The 20,175-nt window shown below is 44.2% G+C and overlaps 1 protein-coding gene across 2 annotated transcripts; it reads right to left on the bottom strand.

Moving 5' to 3' along the window:
- Positions 1-70: 70 nt before the first annotated feature.
- Positions 71-19,043, bottom strand: LOC106572751 (cilia- and flagella-associated protein 100). 2 transcript variants are annotated; one of them, XM_014147200.2, is made up of 16 exons: positions 18,868-19,043; positions 18,618-18,692; positions 15,554-15,622; positions 15,313-15,413; positions 14,933-15,119; positions 12,436-12,500; positions 11,259-11,422; positions 10,987-11,067; positions 10,619-10,800; positions 10,422-10,515; positions 4,624-4,672; positions 4,375-4,526; positions 3,805-3,940; positions 1,804-2,006; positions 496-589; positions 71-296 (listed from the first exon to the last, which is right to left on the bottom strand). In XM_014147200.2, the coding sequence occupies exons 2-16, from the start codon at positions 18,685-18,687 to the stop codon at positions 183-185; spliced, it is 1,761 nt and encodes a 586-aa protein (XP_014002675.1). In that variant the 5' UTR covers positions 18,688-18,692; positions 18,868-19,043; the 3' UTR covers positions 71-182. The 2 variants fall into 2 exon arrangements, with proteins under 2 accessions (XP_014002675.1, XP_014002676.1); XM_014147201.2 differs by having other exon boundaries at positions 18,618-18,689.
- Positions 19,044-20,175: the final 1,132 nt, after the last annotated feature.

Here is a 20,175-nt window from a genome sequence, read left to right as displayed (position 1 = left end):
TCTCTACACATACTCCTGATCTCAGGATCTTGATGCCATCTTGTGGCAGTGAAAATGTACTGGCAAAGTATCAACTCTCCAAAGTATAATCTGCACATACCGACAATTGAATTTGGATTTAACATACAGAACACATCAACTACTGAAGATCCATCAGGGACCATGGTCTAGGCCAGAGGGATTCAGGTGAAGAAGTAGAGCTGTTTCTCCTTCTCCATGTCAGTGTCTCCGTCATCTTTGTTCACTAACTGCTCAGTCACCGGAGGTAGTGAGCGAGGCATCAGCTTCTTCCCCGTCTGAAATCCCAAAATTCATATTAGTGTCTGTGTTGATATGTCTATACACTGACATCTGGTAAGGCTTGTCATGTATGATGCTTTCTTTTGTAAGGTCTGTGACCAACATTTAGTGTGTTGTCTGTCACCAACATTTAGTGTGTTGTCTGTCACCAACATTTAGTGTGTTGTGTTTTGTATTGTCATGTGTTTCACTCACAGGTCTCTTGGTGTCAGCCTGAGCTCTCTCCAGGGCTTTACGCAGGCGCTCCTCTTGCTGCATCTTCTGCACACGAACGTTCTCCTCCCTTAGCCTGGAAACACATACAGTTTATTAGGTACACCACCCCATTCATTCCTACAGACAGTGAATCAAGTGGCCGTGGATTGCTATATAAAGCAGGCAGACAGGGACCGAGTGCCTGAATTGCACTGTTTAATTGAACGTTAGAATGGGCAAAACTAGTGACCTAAGCAACTTTGAGCTTGGTATGATCATCAATGACTCTGGAGCAGTGGAAATGCACTCTCTCGAGTGATGAATCATCAAGCTTCACCGTCTGGAAGTCCGACGGACTAATCTGGGTTTGGCAGAGACCCGGGGAGAACGCTACCTGCCCCAATACATAGTGCCAACTGTAAAGTTTGGTGGAGGAGGAATAATGGTCTAAGGCTGTTTTTCATGGTTCGGGCTAGGCCCCTTAGTTCCAGTGAAGGGAAATCTTAATGCTACAGCATACTATGACATTCTAGACAAATATGTGCTTCCAACTTTGTGGCAACAGTTTGGGGAAAGCCCTTTCCTGTTTCAGCATGACAATGCTCCCGTGCACAAAGTGATGTTCATAGAAATGTTTTGCCGAGATCGGTGTGGAAGAACTTGACTGGCCTGCACAGAGCTCCTGACCTGAACCCCATCGACCAAGTTCGGGATGAATTGGAACGCCGACTGCGAGCCAAGCCTAATCGGCCAACATTAGTGCCCAACCTCACTAATGTTCTTGTGGCTGAATGGAAGCAAGTCCCCGCAGCAAAGAGTGGAGGCTGTTGTGGCAGCAAAGGGGGGACCAGTTCCATATTAATGCCCATGATTTTGGAATGAGATGTTCGACGAGCAGGTGTCCACATACTTTTTGTAATGTAGTGTATGTTAGCTAACTGACTGACTACTGATATGTTAGCTAACTGACAACTACTGATATGTTAGCTAACTGACTGACTACTGATATGTTAGCTAACTGACTGACTACTGATATGTTAGCTAACTGACTGACTACTGATATGTTAGCTAACTGACGACTACTGATATGTTAGCTAACTGACGACTACTGATATGTTAGCTAACTGACTGACTACTGATATGTTAGCTAACTGACGACTACTGATATGTTAGCTAACTGACTGACTACTGATATGTTAGCTAACTGACTGACTAATGATATGTTAGCTAACTGACGACTACTGATATGTTAGCTAACTGACTGACTACTGATATGTTAGCTAAATGACTGTACTCTTGTTGGCCGACCTGAGTCTCCTCGCCTTCTCCTTGGCTCTCTTGGCCATGAGCACGCGGTCCTTGGGAACCAGCTCCACGTTCTCCAGCAACTCCCCCAGGAGGCCCTCGATGTTGGTCAGCATCTGCAGCGTGGTCAGGTTGGCCCCACTCTCCCCCGCATAGCTCCTGTACACCTCGGCCACCTTCCTGCCCAGGGCCTCCAGCATCACATCCTGTACGGAGGGATAATGGAAGTCAGTCAGTCAGTGTAAGAGCCACGTGAGGGTGATCAAGTTCAACTTCACTGCTTCACACTCCCACTGTACCTCATTTGCCCTAGATTAGGCCTGTATGGTGACTTTGCCCCAGTAGGGTTCACTCTGTGTACGGTATGTGTGTATACAGTCATACCGAAAGTTTTGAGAATGACACAAATATTAATTTTCACAAAGTCTGCTGCCCCAGTTTGTATGATGGCAATTTGCATATACTCCAGAATGTTATGAAGAGTGATCAGAGGAATTGCAATTAATTGCAAAGTCCCTCTTTGCCATGCAAATTAACTGAATCCCCCAAAAACATTTCCACTGCATTTCAGCCCTGCCACAAAAGGACCAGCTGACATCATGTCAGTGATTCTCTCGTTAACACAGGTGTGAGTGTTGACGAGGACAAGGCTGGAGATCACTCTGTCATGCTGATTGAGTTCGAATAACAGACTGGAAGCTTCAAAAGGAGGGTGGTGTTTGGAATCATTGTTCTTCCTCTGTCAAACATGGTTACCTGCAAGGAAACACGTGCCATCATCATTGCTTTGCACAAAAAGGGCTTCACAGGCAAGGATATTGCTGCCAGTAAGATTGCACCTAAATCAACCATTTATCGGATCATCAAGAACTTCAAGGAGAGCGGTTCAATTGTTGTGAAGAAGGCTACAGGGCACCCAAGAAAGTCCAGCATGCGCCAGGACCATCTCTTAAAGTTAATTCAGCTGCGGGACCGGGGCACCACCAGTACAGAGCTTGCTCAGGAATGGCAGCAGGCAGGTGTGAGTGCATCTGCACACACAGTGAGACAAAGCCTTTTGGAGGATTGCCTGGTGTCAAGAAGGGCAGCAAAGAAGCCACTTCTCTCTAGGAAAAACATCAGGGACAGACTGATATTCTGCAAAAGGTACAGGGATTGGACTGCTGAGGACTGGGGTAAAGTCATTTTCTCCGATGAATCCCCTTTCCGATTGTTTGGGGCATCCGGAAAAAACCTTGTCCGGAAAAGACAAGGTGAGCGCTACCATCAGTCCTGTGTCATGCCAACAGTAAAGCATCCTGAGACCATTCATGTGTGGGGTTGCTTCTCAGCCAAGGGAGTGGGCTCACTCACAATTTTGCCTAAGAACACAGCCATGAATAAAGAATGGTACCAACACATCCTCCGAGAGCAACTTCTCCCAACCATCCAGGAACAGTTTGGTGACAAACAATGCCTTTTCCAGCATGATGGAGCACCTTGCCATAAGGAACAAGTGATAAGTTGCTCGGGGACCAAAACATCGATATTTTGGTCCATGGCCAGGAAACTCCCCAGACCTTAATCCCATTGAGAACTTGTGGTCAATCCTCAAGAGGCGGGTGGACAAACAAAAACCCACAAATTCTGACAAACTCCAAGCATTGATTATGCAATAATGGGCTGCCATCAGTCAGGATGTGGCCCAGAAGTTAATTGATAGCATGCCAGGGTGGATTGCAGAGGTCTTGAAAAAGAAGGGTCAACACTGCAAATGTTGACTCTTTGCATCAACTTCATGTAATTGTCAATAAAAGCCTTTGACACTTATGAAATGCTTGTAATTATACTTCAGTATTCCATAGTAATATCTGACAAAAATATCTGAAGACACTGAAGCAGCAAACTTTGTGGAAATTAATATTTGTGTCATTCTCAAACTTTTGGCCACGACTGTACATATGAATGCAAACAGTTGTGTGTGCTGTCTGTTTGTCTGTCTGTCTGTGAACAGTTCATCTTTACCTGGTCCTCTGTCTTGTATTTCCCAAAGTAGAAGAGTCGCGATTTGAGCTCCAGCTCAGCAGCCATGTCCTTCTCTCTCTGGATGGCATGGGCAATTATGTCAATCTGCTGGGTCAGCTGCTCTGTCTCCTGGTCCCTGGATACACACACAATGTTTAAAATTTGACCAATTTTGAATACTTTGCATTCATTCATTCTTGACAGTATGCTCCTTCAGGTGTTCTTGCAAGATCGTTCTTGTAAGAACGGGAGAATGCACAATGTTTTTAATAAACGCCAACAGATTATGCTACTCCGAGGTAATGGCAGTTTGAATACCAGTAGTTCAATCACTATCGCCACTACAGTGGTTCTTCCTTTAAAAGTTGTGGCACACTGCAGCACAGCTTGCGGGGTGCCGCAGAATGCTATGGCACGTTATAAGTTGTGTCAGACATTGTTGCCAGAATGATGCAATTTACCACAATTTGCCACCATCTACCACAAACGATCGCGGCATAAGATCCAACATTTTAAAGGAAGAACCACTGTATGTAGCTGTGAGGACATAAAGTCGCTGGGCACTCTAACATCTTGTTGCGGGTGTTCTCCATAGAGTGTTTGAACTCCTCCATGGTCTCCTCTGTCTCTCTGGAGTTCTGGATCAGAGTCAGGTTCTGCTTCTCCAGGTCTGTCAGCAGGTCCAACAGCTGCTGAGGGTCAGTGAAGTACAGCTCCGGCTCCTGTGGGGTAATACATACACACAGTGAACCTTTACTTAGGTCAACGTTAAGGCTACTTTGACACCAGGTGAATGATATAGCATAAAACGTATCTGACCTCATATTCAGGCAGTTTGCTCTCATCCACCGGTACTCTAACCTCCTTCCTAAAACACAAACAATTGTTTTTCTTTTTTTTTCTTTTCACCTTTATTTAACCAGGCAGGCTAGTTGAGAACAAGTTCTCAATTACAACTGCGACCTGGCCAAGATAAAGCAAAGCAGTGCGACACAAACAACAACACAGAGTTACACATTGAATAAACAAACATACAGTCAATAATACAATAGAGAAAGTCTATTTACAGTGTGTGAAAATGAGGTAAGATAAGGGGGGTGAGGCAATAAATAGGCCATAGTGGCGAAATTACTACAGTATGGCAAATTAAACACTGGGGTGATAGATGTGCAGAAGATGAGTGTGCAAGTAGCGGTACTGGGGTGCAAAAGAGCAAAATAAATAACAATATGGTGATGAGTTAGTTGGATGGGCTATTTACAGATGGGCTATGTACAGGTGCAGTGATCTGTGAGCTGCTCTGACAGCTGGTGCTTAAAGCTAGTGAGGGAGATATGAGTCTCCAGCGTCAGTGATTTTTGCAGTTCGTTCCAGTCATTGGCAGCAGAGAATTGGAAGGAAAGGCGGCTGAAGGAGGAATTGGCTTTGGGGGTGACCAGTGAAATATACCTGCTGGAGCGTGTGCTGCTGGTGGGTGCTGCTATGGTGACCAGTGAGCTGAGATAAGGCGGGGCTTTACCTAGCAAAGACTTATAGATGACCTGGAGCCAGTGGGTTTGGTGACAAATATGAAGCTAGGGCCAGCCAACGAGAGCATACAGGTCACAGTGGTGGGTAGTATATGGGGGTTTGGTGACAAAACGGATGGCACTGTGATAGACTGCATCCAATTTGCTGAGTAGAGTGTTGGAGGCTATTTTTTAAATGACATCGCCAAAGTCGACGATCGGCAGGATAGTCAGTTTTACGAGGGTATGTTTGGCAGCATGGGTGAAGGATGCTTTGTTGCGAAATAGGAAGCCGATTGTAGATTTAATTTTGGATTGGAGATGCTTAATGTGAGTCTGGAAGGAGAGTTTACAGTCTAACCAGACACCTAGGTATTTGTAGTTGTCCACATATTCTAAGTCAGAACCATCCAGAGTAGTGATGCTGCATGGGTGGGTAGGTGTGGGCAGCGATCGGTTGAAGAGCATGCATTTAGTTTTGCTTGCATTTAAGAGCAGTTGGAGGCCACGGAAGGAGAGTTGTCTGGCATTGAAGCTCGTCTGGAGGTTAGTTAGCACAGTGTCCAAAGAAGGGCCAGAAGTATACAGAATGGTGTCGTCTGCATAGAGGTGGATCAGGGAATCACCAGCAGCAAGTTTGACATCATTGCTGTATACAGAGAAAAGAGTCGGCCCGAGAATTGAACCCTGTGGCACCCCCATAGAGACTGCCAGAGGTCCGGACAACAGGCCCTCCGATTTGACACAATGAACTCTGTCAGAGGAGTAGTTGGTGAACCAGGCGAGGCAGTCATTTGAGAAACCAAGGCTGTTGAGTCTGCCGATAAGAATGTGGTGATTGACAGAGTCGAAACCCTTGGCCAGGCCTCTGAATACAGCTGCACAGTATTGTCTCTTATCGATGGCGGTTATGATGTCATTTAGGACCTTGAGCGTGGCTGAGGTGCACATATGACCAGCTCGGAACCCAGATTGCATAGCGGAGAAGGTACGGTGGGATTCGAAATGGTCGGTGATCTGTTTGTTAACTTGGCTTTCGAAGACCTTTAGAAAGGCAGGGTAGGATGTATATAGGTCTGTAGCAGTTTGGGTCTAGAGTGTCTCCCCCTTTGAAGAGAGGGATGACCGCGGCAGCTTTCCAATCTTTGGGGGATCTCAGACGATACGAAAGAGAGGTTGAACAAGATAGTATTAGGGGTTGCAACAATTTTGGCGGATAATTTTAGGAAGAGAGGGTCCAGATTGTCTAGCCCTGCTGATTTGTAGGGGTCCAGATTTTGCATCTCTTTCAGAACATCAGCTATCTGGATTTGGGTGAAGGAGAAATGGGGGAGGCATGGACAAGTTACAGTGAGGGGTGCAGGGCTGTTGACCGGGGTAAGCGTAGCCAAGTGGAAAGCATGGCCAGCCGTTAAAAAATGCGTATTGAAATTCTCAATTATCTCAGATTTATCAGTGGTGACAGTGTTTCCTAGCCTCAGTGCAGTGGGCAGCTGGGAGGAGGTGCTCTTATTCTCCATGGACTTTACAGTGTCCCAGAACTTTTTGGAGTTAGTGCTACAGGATGCAAATTTCTGTTTGAAAAAGCTAGCTTTGCTTTCCTAACTGCCTGTGTATATTGGTTCCTAACTTCCCATTATCGATGATAATGCAGTACGCCACAGGATGTTTTTGTGCTGGTCAAGGGCAGTCAGGTCTGGAGTGAACCAAGGGCTATATCTGTTCCTGGTTCCAAAACAATTTAATGGGGCATGCTTATTTAAGTTGGTGAGGAAAGCATTTTTAAAGAATAACCAGGCATCCTCTACTGACGGAATGAGGTCAATATCATTCCAGGATACCCGGGTCAGGTCGATTAGAAAGGCCTGCTCGCTGAAGTGTTTCAGGGAGCGTTTGACAGTGATGAGGGGTGGTCGCTTGACCGCAGACCCATTACGGATGCAGGCAATGAGGCAGTGAACGCTGAGATCCTGGTTGAAGACAGCAGAGGTGTATTTGGATGGCAGGTTGGTTAGGATCATATCTATGAGGGTGCCCGTGTTTACGGATTTGGGGTTGTACCTGGTGGATTCATTGATAATTTGTGTGAGATTGAGAGCATCAAGCTTAGATTGTAGGATGGCCGGGGTGTTAAGCATGTCCCAGTTTAGGTCACCTAGCAGCACGAGCTCTGAAGATAGATGGGGGGCAATCAGTTCACATATGGTGTCCAGAGCACAGCTGGGGGCAGAGGGTGGTCTATAGCAGGCGGCAACGGTGAGAGACCTGTTTTTAGAGAGGTGGATTTTTAAAAGTAGAAGTTCAAATTGTTTGGGTACAGACCTGGATAATAGGAAAGAACTCTGCAGGCTATCTCTGCAGTAGATTGCAACACCGCCCCCTTTGGCCATTCTATCTTGTGTGAAAATGTTGTAGTTAGGGATGGAGATTTCAGAGTTTTTGGTGGTCTTCCTAAGCCAGGATTCAGACACGGCTAGGACATCCGGGTTGGCAGAGTGTGCTAAAGCAGTGAATAAAACAAACTTAGGGAGGAGGCTTCTAATGTTAACATGCATGAAACCAAGGCTATTACGGTTACAGAAGTCCTCAAAAGAGAGCGCCTGGGGAATAGGAGTGGAGCTAGGCACTGCAGGGCCTGGATTCACCTCTACATTGCCAGAGGAACAGAGGAGGAGCAGGATAAGGGTACGGCTAAAAGCTATGAGAATTGGTCGTCTAGGACGTCCGGAACAGAGAGTAAAAGGAGCAGGTTTCTGGGGGCGATAAAATAGCTTCAAGGTATAATGTACGGACAAATGTATGGTAGGATGTGAATACAGTGGAGGTAAACCTAGGCAGTGAGTGATGATGAGAGAGATATTGTCTCTAGAAACATAATTGAAACCAGGTGATGTCATCGCATGTGTGGGTGGTGGAACTGAAAGGTTGGATAAGGTATAATGAGCAGGGCTAGAGGCTCTACAGTGAAATAAGCCAATAAACACTAACCAGAACAGCAATGGACAAGGCATATTGACATTAAGGAGAGGCATGCTTAGCCGAGTGATCATAAGGGTCCAGTGAGTAGTGAGGTTGGTTGGGGTCACGGCGATTCAGACAGCTAGCCGGGCCATGGGTAGCAAGCTGGCAGAAGATGGTCTGTTTTTAGCCCCCTCGTGCGTTTCCGTCGGTAGATTAGTGGGGTTCCGTGTGGTAGAGGGGACTAATCCAATTGGCAAAATAGTTATAGTTATAGTGGCCCAAGAAAATTGTGTGATAGACCTATTCAGATAGCAGCCGATAAGACAGCTAACGATTACCGGGCCGCAGATGGGCGTTCAGGTTACGTCGCGACGGAGGGGCCAGTTGGATAACTCCCTCAGGCAGATAATGTTGGTAGTCCAGTCGTGAAGGCCCGGTGGGGCTCCGCATCGGCAGTAAAACGGGTCCGGATAGGTGATTGTAGCCCAGGAGTGGCTGATGGAACTCTTCAGCTGGCTAGCTCCGGAATAATTGATGTTTGCTCCGGGACTGATGTTAGCCAATAGTCACTCGGATAGCAGCTAGCTAGCTGCACGATCCAGGTGTAAATGTCCAGAGCTTGCGGTAGAAATCTGGGGATATGGAGAGAAAATAGGTCCGGTATGCTCTGGTCAGAGTCGCGTTGTACAAAAACTTCCGATAGCTTTTCGAGCTAAAGGATAGCTGATGACTGCCAACCGTGGTTAGCTGAATACTAACGTTAGCCAGTGAACAGTGAACTTCTGGCTAGCTTCTGTTGTGGATTTCAGATTTGAGGTGAATAATACTTTTTCTTAAACAATTGGTGAGGTGGGTTGCAGGAGAGTATTTTGAAGTTGAGTTTTTAGAGAAAAAAATACATAAAAAGATAAGCGAAGAAAATATGTAAATATATATATACACGGGATATGACAAGACGAGGACAAAGGACGTCTGACTGCTATGCCATCTTGGATGGAATTCAGAGCTTGCGGTAGGAATCCGGAGATATGGAGAAAAATAAGTCTGATTTGCTCTGGTTAGAGTTGCGCTGTGCAGTGGCTAGCTGACTACTAGCTAGCAGCTAGTTAGCTTCTGTTGGGGGGTTCCGGTTCAGAGGACGGATCAGCAGGGCTCCGTGTGGTAAACCAGGCCAATTGGCAAAATAGGTATAGTGGCCAAAGAATTTGTCAGATGGGCCTCTTAAGCTAACAGTCCGATGTGCTCTAGACAGCTAGCGGGCCGCGGCTAGCAGGCAAGCGGGTGGGAATACAGGGGACGTCGCGACGGAGGAGTCAGTTGAAAAAAACCCTTGTGCGCAATTACGTTGGTAGTCCAGTCGTGATGGGTCGGCGGGGGTCCAGGTATTGTAGCCCAAGGAGTGGCTGATGGGCCTCTTCAGCTAGCCGGGAGATGGGCCTATCAGATGGGCCTAGCAATGGCTAACTGACTACTAGCTAGTAGGTTCCGGTTCCGGTTCTTAAGTATAAAAAATAGCAGATCCGTACCACATTGGGTGAGGCGGGTTGCAGGAGAATATTTTTAGTCTGTAGATGGAAAGTGATATTAAAATATATAACAAATATATACGAAAAAACCCCAAGGAAAAACAATATTTACACGGGACAAGACAAAACACACGTCCGACTGCTATGCCATCTTGGTTAGAGACATAAGGATCAGTGGAAGCTGCTGAGGGGAGGACAGCTCATAATAATGGCTGGAACAGAGTTAATGGAATGGCATCAACCATATGGAAGCCATGTGTTTGATGAATTTGATACCATTCCACCTATTCTGCTCCAGCCATTCCCACGAGCCCGTCCTCCCCAATTAAGGTGCTACCAACCTCTTGTGACAGGGATACAGTTAAACGATGCAACAGAGACATCTCATCTCAACAACACACTCTTGAACAGGGCTCTCCAACCCTATTCCTGGAGAGCTACTGTCCTGTAGGTTTTCACTCCAACCCTAATCTAGCGCACCTGATTCTAATAATTAGCTGGTTGACAAGCTGAATCAGGTTAGTTACAACTGGGATTGTAGGGAACAGGGGGGTATCTCTCCAGGAACAAGGTTGGCGAGCCCTGCTCTGGAGTAATGATCCTGTACTGGGGCTCCACTCACGGCTTGATGCTCTCTCTGGTTCCCATCATACTCTGTCTTTGGGGAGTCCTGGGGTCACATACAGGAGGCAGGTCCCTGGCCATACTCTCTCTACCTGAACAGAGAGAACGTAGATCTCTAATGAACCGGACCCATAATCACAGTCTGTCAAATGTGACTGGTGTGATATGATGTGACAACTACTGTAATTGACATACGTCTGCCGGGTTTGGCTGTCTCGGCTAGCTGAGCCTCCCTCTCCTTGATGGCAGCTTTGATCTTGTCCACCATGGCCCTGCGAGCCTGCTGTCTCTCCTGCCACTCTGTAGGGGACAGCTTCAGCAGGAAGCTATTGTACAGGGTGTACTCCTTCAGGATCTCCTCGTTCTTGGAGATGTCACTGTGGACACGTATGAACATGTGCCATCATGCTCAATTGCATGTACGCAATAACATTTGTAAAGCTTAAACCAACCACAAACAATGACACACATCCAGAAGCCATCACACAACGTATGTCAACTTATGCATAATTCATGCACAGTACATAGTAAAAGAAAGGACCCTTTACTGTCTGCCATACTACCTTTTCACAGCCACCATTTTGCCTGAGATCCTCTTGATCTCTGCAACCTTCTCCAGTTTGGCTTTGGTCTCGTATTCAGCACTACAACAGTCAACATGAATGATGATTTAAAGGAAGCACATGGAGGGAAATACAGTCTTCTTGTTGGTTCAGTTATTTAAAAAAGGTATCTTATTGTTATTATTCATAATAATCATTATACCCCCCCAAAAACACTGAAATCACACAATATAAGAACTGTTTTGTAGAGACAGTGGACTGTAGTCTGGTACATTTTGATTGCCTCCACTGAGTTCTTGTCATTCTCCTCAAGGAACTCGTCAAACATGGCCGTGTCCTCGTCTAGAAATGTCTCCGCCTGCTGCAGCCTGTTCTCTTCCTTGGTGGCCACCTCGGCCAGCTTGTGAATCACCTCCCTCTTCACAGCCAGGGAGTACTGGAGAGAAAGGGTTAAAGGTCAGTGACCACAGGATGGAAGGAGAGGAGAGACTTTGCGTTCAAAACAGAGAACAAGTCCAAGTAAGAACAGAGACGGAGAGTGTATATTGTTTTGTTGGTATAGCAATGGAAAGACACAACAGGAAAGGTTACATTTGAAGAGATAATTGCAATTTGTGTGTTCTCCATGCTGTGATATGCTAATACTGTACATGTAATAAGTTAAAGAGCTGTCTCTCCCTTGAGGCAAACAGACTACTCAGTAAAGGAAGTGTCTGGAGGTTTGTACGGTCTGGAGAGTGAGTAATCTCAGGAAATGTAAATGTCTGCGGCTCTGGGACTTAAGAGTGTGAAATGTGATGCCAGGGGACCTATTAGACATGCAGCTCGAGACCTGGGGATTGATGCCTTTCAAGTAAGCTACTGCCTCAAAGTGTTTTCATATTCATGTAGTTATTTACTTTCTCTGAAACAGTTAGGACTGGACAACAAGCATATCCTGATGTAATTGTGCCCTTTTTTCTTCTTTTGTTTTTTTACATCTTTTTATGAGGCTGTGGAAAGAATTAAGGGACGAAAATGTGTGTTTTTAAAGGAACAATGCAGGTTTTGTCAGAGCTTGGGTAATAGGTCAAACAAGCTTAGCTCAGGGAAACTTTGGGCAAATATAAACGGAGCCTTCAAGCAAAAAGGGGACGCACACGAAGCTGAACCAAGCCATGCGCTGTGTTACCAATAACAGCAATCGCGCCTTTCTGTTTTTCCACTTACCTCATCTCTGAACTGATTTACGTATAAAACAGCTTTTGTTGTTGTTATTAACTCTGAAGCTAAGAAGCCGTGTGGTTTGAAGGATTAGAAAATATATACTCCAGTGGTGAAAACAATAATGCCATGTTAACTTCTGTAAATGCATTGATGTGTCTTTTTGGTTTTGTGAGTGTGAGAGAGTAATCATACATAACTGGACTGTGATTGGTTTGGTGTACTAAGCATTATGTAATTTCTTACCTCAATGAGAAACATCTCTCTCTTCTTAGTGATGTACTCACTAATATTCTCCCTGTCATTGGAGTCTGATGAGGGAACAAACTCTCATTGATTACTGCCTGTCCTTTTAGCATCAGTCATCTGGACAAAACTTTTATGCTAACTCAAATACTTTAACGCTAACTCAAATGCTTTAACGATAACTCAAATGCTTTTACGCTAACTCAAATGCTTTTACGCTAACTCAAATACTTTTATGCTAACTCAAATACTTTTATGCTAAATCAAATACTTTGAGGCAAAGACAGGAGGGAATACATATAAAATCCCTTTGACTTTGGATACAGGACAGTCTTTGTTCTCTTCTCTAAATGGTTAGGATTAGAATTAGGAGAGCAGGTCCAATCTGAGAGGACACGTTCTCTCTGGAGCATCATCACTGCAGCAACACAAAACACTTTTTGTCTTGGAAAACAGCAATAGCTAAGTAATCCTGATGAATGAGTAAACGTATCTATTAAAGAGAAATTTGCAATGGAAGTGGAGAAAGTCAAAGTTGCACGTCCAATATGATATTCTGAGAGAGCAACTTGGCATATATAAGGCAATTAGAAATGCCAGACGGGCTTAGTTAAAGTGGTAAATGATCTTAGAGCCAACACAGATGCCAAACAGCTCTCTGTCCTTGTACTCTTGGATTTAAGTGCTGCATTCGACACGGTTAATCATGATGTCCTTCTGGACAGACTGGAGAGGTGGGTTGGCCTCTCTGCTCGAGTTCTAAATTGGTTTAGGACCTATTTAACCAGTTGAGAGTTTGTCACCCTTGGTGAACACATTTCAGAGAAAATACATATCACATGTGGCGTTCCACAAGGTTCAATTTTGGGTCCGGTACTGTTCAGTTTATACTGTATATGTTAGCCCTTGGCAGCGTTATCAGAAAGCACAGCATTGATTTTCATTGTTACGCAGACGATACACAACTTTACATTTCTGTGTCACCAGAGGATTTTAGTTCCACAGATAAATTATTAGACTGTATTAGTGATTTAAATACTTGGATGGCTCACAACTTCCTCCAGCTAAATCAAGACAAGACCAGGGTATTTATTATTGGAGCCAAAGAACAGAAAGAGAATTTGGCTTCACATTTTACTTCACTGGCAATAAAGATAAAACACCAGGTAAAAAACCTAGGTGTCATTTTAGATTCTGAACTCAATTTTGAAATCACACATTAGGAATGTGACCAAAATAGCTTTTTACCACCTGAGAAACATTGCAAATGTGCGTCCATTTCCCTCTCAGGCTGATACAGAGAGACTCATCCATGCTTTTATTACAAGCAGGCTTGACTTCTGTAATGGTCTCATGTCTGGTGTACTCAAGAAAGCCATTGGTCAACTGCAAAACATACAGAATGCTGCAGCCCGGGTACTGACCAAGACCAGATGGAGAGCACACATTAAACCAGTTTTAAGATTTCTGCACAGGCTGCCAGTGAGTTTTAGAATTAGTTTTAAGATTCTTCTTTCGGTTTTTAAATCAATCCATGATTGTGCACCCCGATATATGTCAGACATGCTTTTGAGTTATGTACCCAGTAGGTCCCTCAGATCCTCTGGCACTGGCCTTTTAACTATCCCAAAGCCTAGGACCAAGAGGCATGGAGAGGCAGCCTTTAGTTATTATGCCCCCAGCCTCTGGAATAGCCTGCCAGAGAACCTGGGGGGGGGGGGCAAAACTATGGACATATTTAAAAGAGATCTCGAAACAAACCTTTTTAGCTTGGCTTTTCCTTAGGGTGCTTTTTAATCTCTGTTTTTGTTGTTATTCTTTTGTTTTTTATCCTCTTCTGTTTGCTGTGTACTAAATATTTCTGTTTTTATTTTCATAGTTTATTTATTTTTTCCTGTGAAGCACATTGTGTTGCATTCTGAAATGTGCTGTATAAATAAAGCTTGATTTGATTTGATGATTTGATATAGTATTGGAAAACAGCAGAGCACATCATTTCATTATGTGTCAATAGTCAGATTCAGTAACTTGTCTCAAGTTATCAACTTACCTCAATGTCTCTGGGGATTATCCTAGTTTCCCACTTAGTCATGCACTGATGTCAATTGGAGAATAGGTGAAGATTTGACTTCAGTGGAAGTTAGGATTCACCCCCCTGAGACTACAGTAAAAAGACCCAGAGAAGCATCACGATATACTGGTCATCAGAGCCATGTATTAGAGAGTTAGGACTTTGAGGTCTCTGCATTATGATGCATTTATATTACCTACATTCCATTGCAGCCGTGTTAGCTCCCCATGGGCAATATTGACCAATAGCAGTTCACAGAATGTTCTGAATTTCAAACAATGCTATGTACAAGGTTCCAAATACTGATAATGAATGGAGGAATGAATGGAATGCTCAAAGGTGCTAACGAGGCCTCTGTTCTAAAAGCTGTCCGAACTCTCTAAATAAATGGCTCTGGTGGTCATGAAAGGCCTGATGGGCACTCACTCTGGATGGCAGCTTTCCTCCATGCCGGATCATCCCTGAGGGTGGACACAGCCTTGCTGCTGGAGGTGGGGTACACCTCATTCTGCCCCTGCCTCAGCTCCTGCCTCAGGTTAGCCTGCTTGGCTTGTATCCTCCCAGCGTAGGTGGACTTCTCATGGACCTTCAGTGTCTGCTGTCGCTGGCGCTCCTATGGTTCATCACACAAATGAGCATGGTCAAGATGGCATGTTGAAAGATGGCACTGAGGATCAGAGTTTGATCAGATATTATGATGGTCAGGTCCACAGTCACAGTGGAAAAGGATAATGAATGCAATGAAACCCTGATAGAGTCAAACAGAATGTTCAAACACTACAGACGACACAACATGGCTTCTTCACCAGCTTCCTTTGTTCATTTTCCTTGTTTCTCAGGAGGAAGATGTTGTCTGCCGGGAGTTTGAAGGGATTCCTCCTCGCTGTCCTCACTTCTCTCTGTCTCTCTGCATAAACATACATAAACATTCCCATACTTTACACAACCGTACTGAACACTGGTTGTTGCCAAGTAAATACCAGAGAGCTGTATCCCCATATACCTCTACTTGTCTATAGACACTAATGCACCAGGATGTCAGGTCACCTGAGACTGGAGGCTTGGTGTCACTGCAGGAGATGAGAGGACCTGCTAGTCTGAAAGCTGTCTGTTTCTCTGTAGATAGTGGGCGTTACAGTGGGGGTTAGAAACAAAAATAATTGTATTTGTCACATGCGCCAAATACAACTGGTGTAGACTTTACTGTGAAATTCTTGCTAAAATAAAATAGTAACATGAGGAATTCAATAAAATACACAAGAATGGAGCTATATACAGGGAGTACCAGTACCAGATCAATGTGGAGCTATATACAGGGAGTACCAGTACCAGATCAATGTGGAGCTATATACAGGGAGTACCAGTACCAGATCAATGTGGACCTATATACAGGGAGTACCAGTACCAGATCAATGTGGAGCTATATACAGGGAGTACCAGTACCAGATCAATGTGGACCTATATACAGGGAGTACCAGTACCAGATCAATGTGGAGCTATATACAGGGAGTACCAGTACCAGATCAATGTGGAGCTATATACAGGGAGTACCAGTGTAACCGATGTGAAATGGCTAGTTAGTTAGCGGTGGTGCGCGCTAATAGCGTTTCAATCGGTGACGTCACTCGCTCTGAGACCTGAAGTGGTTGTTCCCCTTGCGTTGCAAGGGCCGCGGCTTTTGTGGCGCGATGGGTAACGATGCTTCGGTGGGTGTCAGTTGTTGATGTGTGCAAGGGTCCCGGGTTGGGGCGACGAGAGGGACGGAACCTACACTGTTACACCAGTACCAGATCAATGTGGAGCTATATAGAGTACCAGTACCGGATCAATGTGCAGAGGTACCAGGTGTTTGAGGTAGATATGTACATGAAGACAGGGTAAAGTGACTAGACATCAGGGTAGATATGTACATGAAGGCAGGGTTAAGTGACTAGGCATCAGGGTAGATATGTACATGAAGGCAGGGTTAAGTGACTAGGCATCAGGGTAGATATGTACATGAAGGCAGGGTTAAGTGACTAGGCATCAGGGTAGATATGTACATGAAGGCAGGGTTAAGTGACTAGGCATCAGGGTAGATATGTACATGAAGGCAGGGTTAAGTGACTAGGCATCAGGGTAGATATGTACATGAAGGCAGGGTTAAGTGACTAGGCATCAGGGTAGATATGTACATGAAGGCAGGGTTAAGTGACTAGGCATCAGGGTAGATATGTACATGAAGGCAGGGTTAAGTGACTAGGCATCAGGGTAGATATGTACATGAAGGCAGGGTTAAGTGACTAGGCATCAGGGTAGATATGTACATGAAGGCAGGGTTAAGTGACTAGGCATCAGGGTAGATATGTACATGAAGGCAGGGTTAAGTGACTAGGCATCAGGGTAGATATGTACATGAAGGCAGGGTTAAGTGACTAGGCATCAGGGTAGATATGTACATGAAGGCAGGGTTAAGTGACTAGGCATCAGGGTAGATATGTACATGAAGGCAGGGTTAAGTGACTAGGCATCAGGGTAGATATGTACATGAAGGCAGGGTTAAGTGACTAGGCATCAGGGTAGATATGTACATGAAGGCAGGGTTAAGTGACTAGGCATCAGGGTAGATATGTACATGAAGGCAGGGTTAAGTGACTAGGCATCAGGGTAGATATGTACATGAAGGCAGGGTTAAGTGACTAGGCATCAGGGTAGATATGTACATGAAGGCAGGGTTAAGTGACTAGGCATCAGGGTAGATATGTACATGAAGGCAGGGTTAAGTGACTAGGCATCAGGGTAGATATGTACATGAAGGCAGGGTTAAGTGACTAGGCATCAGGGTAGATATGTACATGAAGGCAGGGTTAAGTGACTAGGCATCAGGGTAGATATGTACATGAAGGCAGGGTTAAGTGACTAGGCATCAGGGTAGATATGTACATGAAGGCAGGGTTAAGTGACTAGGCATCAGGGTAGATATGTACATGAAGGCAGGGTTAAGTGACTAGGCATCAGGGTAGATATGTACATGAAGGCAGGGTTAAGTGACTAGGCATCAGGGTAGATATGTACATGAAGGCAGGGTTAAGTGACTAGGCATCAGGGTAGATATGTACATGAAGGCAGGGTTAAGTGACTAGGCATCAGGGTAGATATGTACATGAAGGCAGGGTTAAGTGACTAGGCATCAGGGTAGATATGTACATGAAGGCAGGGTTAAGTGACTAGGCATCAGGGTAGATATGTACATGAAGGCAGGGTTAAGTGACTAGGCATCAGGGTAGCTTTGTACATGAAGGCAGGGTTAAGTGACTAGGCATCAGGGTAGATATGTACATGAAGGCAGGGTTAAGTGACTAGGCATCAGGGTAGATATGTACATGAAGGCAGGGTTAAGTGACTAGGCATCAGGGTAGATATGTACATGAAGGCAGGGTTAAGTGACTAGGCATCAGGGTAGATATGTACATGAAGGCAGGGTTAAGTGACTAGGCATCAGGGTAGATATGTACATGAAGGCAGGGTTAAGTGACTAGGCATCAGGGTAGATATGTACATGAAGGCAGGGTTAAGTGACTAGGCATCAGGATAGATAAGAAGAAGAGGAAGAATAAAGAGTAGCAGCATGTTATGAGTGTACAAGTGGGTGTGAGTGTCTGTAAGTGAGGTTTTGGTTGATCAATAGCAGCATAGGGAATTGTGTAATTTCAGCGTTACAAAGTAGCTTAACGTTGTACCTACCTGTTTGTGCAAACTGAAATGTAAACAATAACAAAGCTGCCACCCTCCACTGATTGGGTAAAAATCTCAGGGAAGGGGCTGGAGAAATGTAGCCACGTTCATAGAGATCAAAATGATGGTTTGAACCATGTTTTGAAGGTAGGCCTATTGTACACAGTGTTTGTTTACAATTACATTGTTTACAAACATTGGAGTAAAATAAAAGTATATTTTGGGTTCTAATGGGGTAAGACAGTTGAACTGCACTATCTAGACCTCTCTTCATCCTAGAATCCCTTCACCAGCATTTGCCCTGGTTTTAGATGATATTGTATTCTACAGTCATCGCGCACATTGCCTACTGTAGTGACACTGAGCGTCAAACACAGTAGACGGCTTTCTCACTTACTATAAATTGCTGGGGGTCTGTCTTCGATGCTGTCCGGGGATTCAGCTCCCGCGGTATCCTTAACCGACATCTCTTCTTGAGCATCCACGAAGAAAAGTAAATTACATTGGAGAGTATGGATTCTAATCGTTCGAGTCCAATTATGCAAATATTCTACTGCTAGGCTGTCATCCTGTGTTGCACAGCCTCAATTGTGGCCTTTTTCTTTAAATAGGCTAATGCAAATAATTTATTTAAAACGATAGCCTACCTTACTTTGTGAAGTTGTTGTTATAGCTATGCTCCTATAAACGATAAATACTTTAAATACACTGTTTAGAAAATGTCTTCATAGACTAAGGCTATATGTAGGGTATTGATTATGACACATCTCACCGGCGACATGCCATATATGTAAACATTTTGATTACGGATTTGCGTGACATGGCTGGAGCGTCACAATTGATCAAGATGTAGAGCTACGTGAGCTAACGCGACAACAACCGATCCGATAGATGGCAGTGAACCTGTCTGGCATAGGTAGTCTACAATTAATAAATTGGATGTTGGCTACCTATTGAATGAGAATTGGGCCTAAAATCAAATGTTATTTGTCACATGCGCCGAATACAACAGGTGTAGACCTAACAGTGAAATGCTTAGTTTACAGTGAAATGTTTACAAAACAATAAAAAATATATACCATTTACTACATATAATATTGAGGTAAAACTGTTTGCAACTGCAGGATAGGATTAGCCCTAGGCATAGGGCTACAGTGGAGAAGGAATGATGAAAATTGAGCATTCAAGAACGCAGTCGCACTTTATGGAACGTTAGGCTATAGTTCAATACATAATGGTTGTCAATAATGGTTTATTTTTCCCATGATAATGTATTTGAATATTCACTCAAGCCATCCCTAGTATGAAATATTTCCCCCCAGTTTTGTGCTACCCACAACATCGAATTCTAGGGTTGTCTTCCTAGTTTCAAATGGCAATTCTAGAACGTTCTGCATTCTTGAATGCTCAATTTTCATAATTCCTTCTCCACTGTAGCCCTATGCCTAGGGCTAATCCTATCCTGCTGTTGCAAACAGTTTTACCTCAATATTATATGTAGTAAATATTACAGGGTTTTTTAATCGCTTTGGTACTATTTTCACAAGTAGGCCTACTGTATGTGGTACATTTTCACAACTCTTAGTACAGCACTCCAAACTGGTCACACTTGTAATGAAGCCAGTCTTTCATTCAAAATCTGTCATTTTGCATTAGTTTGGATTGTAAACATCTCTCACCACACAACCATTGATTAAAAATATACATTTATTGCGAAATGTAATGAGAACATTGGTTTAATCACCAAAACACAATATAATGATATATTTTCAATTTAGTCGTTTTAACTACCAGTTAATCCAATAGCAAACGATGCAAGGTACTCGTTTCAAATCACCCTTAGAAGTGAATGTAATAATTTTTTTAAATTATAATAAAACAGTTTCTAATATAATATGCTACTATAGTGTAAGGTACTAGGGGGTGACTTGCCCCCTGGGGTAACTGCCTGGGGT

This window comes from Salmo salar, chromosome ssa15 (genome assembly GCF_905237065.1).
Source record: "Salmo salar chromosome ssa15, Ssal_v3.1, whole genome shotgun sequence".
Lineage (NCBI taxonomy): Eukaryota > Metazoa > Chordata > Actinopteri > Salmoniformes > Salmonidae > Salmo > Salmo salar.
The sequence above is the reverse complement of the archived record's forward strand: the minus strand, read 5'-3'. Positions and strand labels throughout refer to the sequence as shown.

Excerpts from the sequence above, each read along its gene's own strand:
- LOC106572751 (XM_014147200.2), bottom strand. The coding sequence starts at position 18,687 with ATGTCGGTTAAGGATACCGCGGGAGCTGAATCCCCGGACAGCATCGAA. Across the intron at positions 4,673-10,421 it reads ACCAGAGAGAGCATCAAGCC|GAAGGAGGTTAGAGTACCGG; the intron begins GTGAGTGGAGCC and ends TTTGTGTTTTAG. Across the intron at positions 3,941-4,374 it reads GAGAACACCCGCAACAAGAT|GGACCAGGAGACAGAGCAGC; the intron begins GTTAGAGTGCCC and ends GTGTGTATCCAG.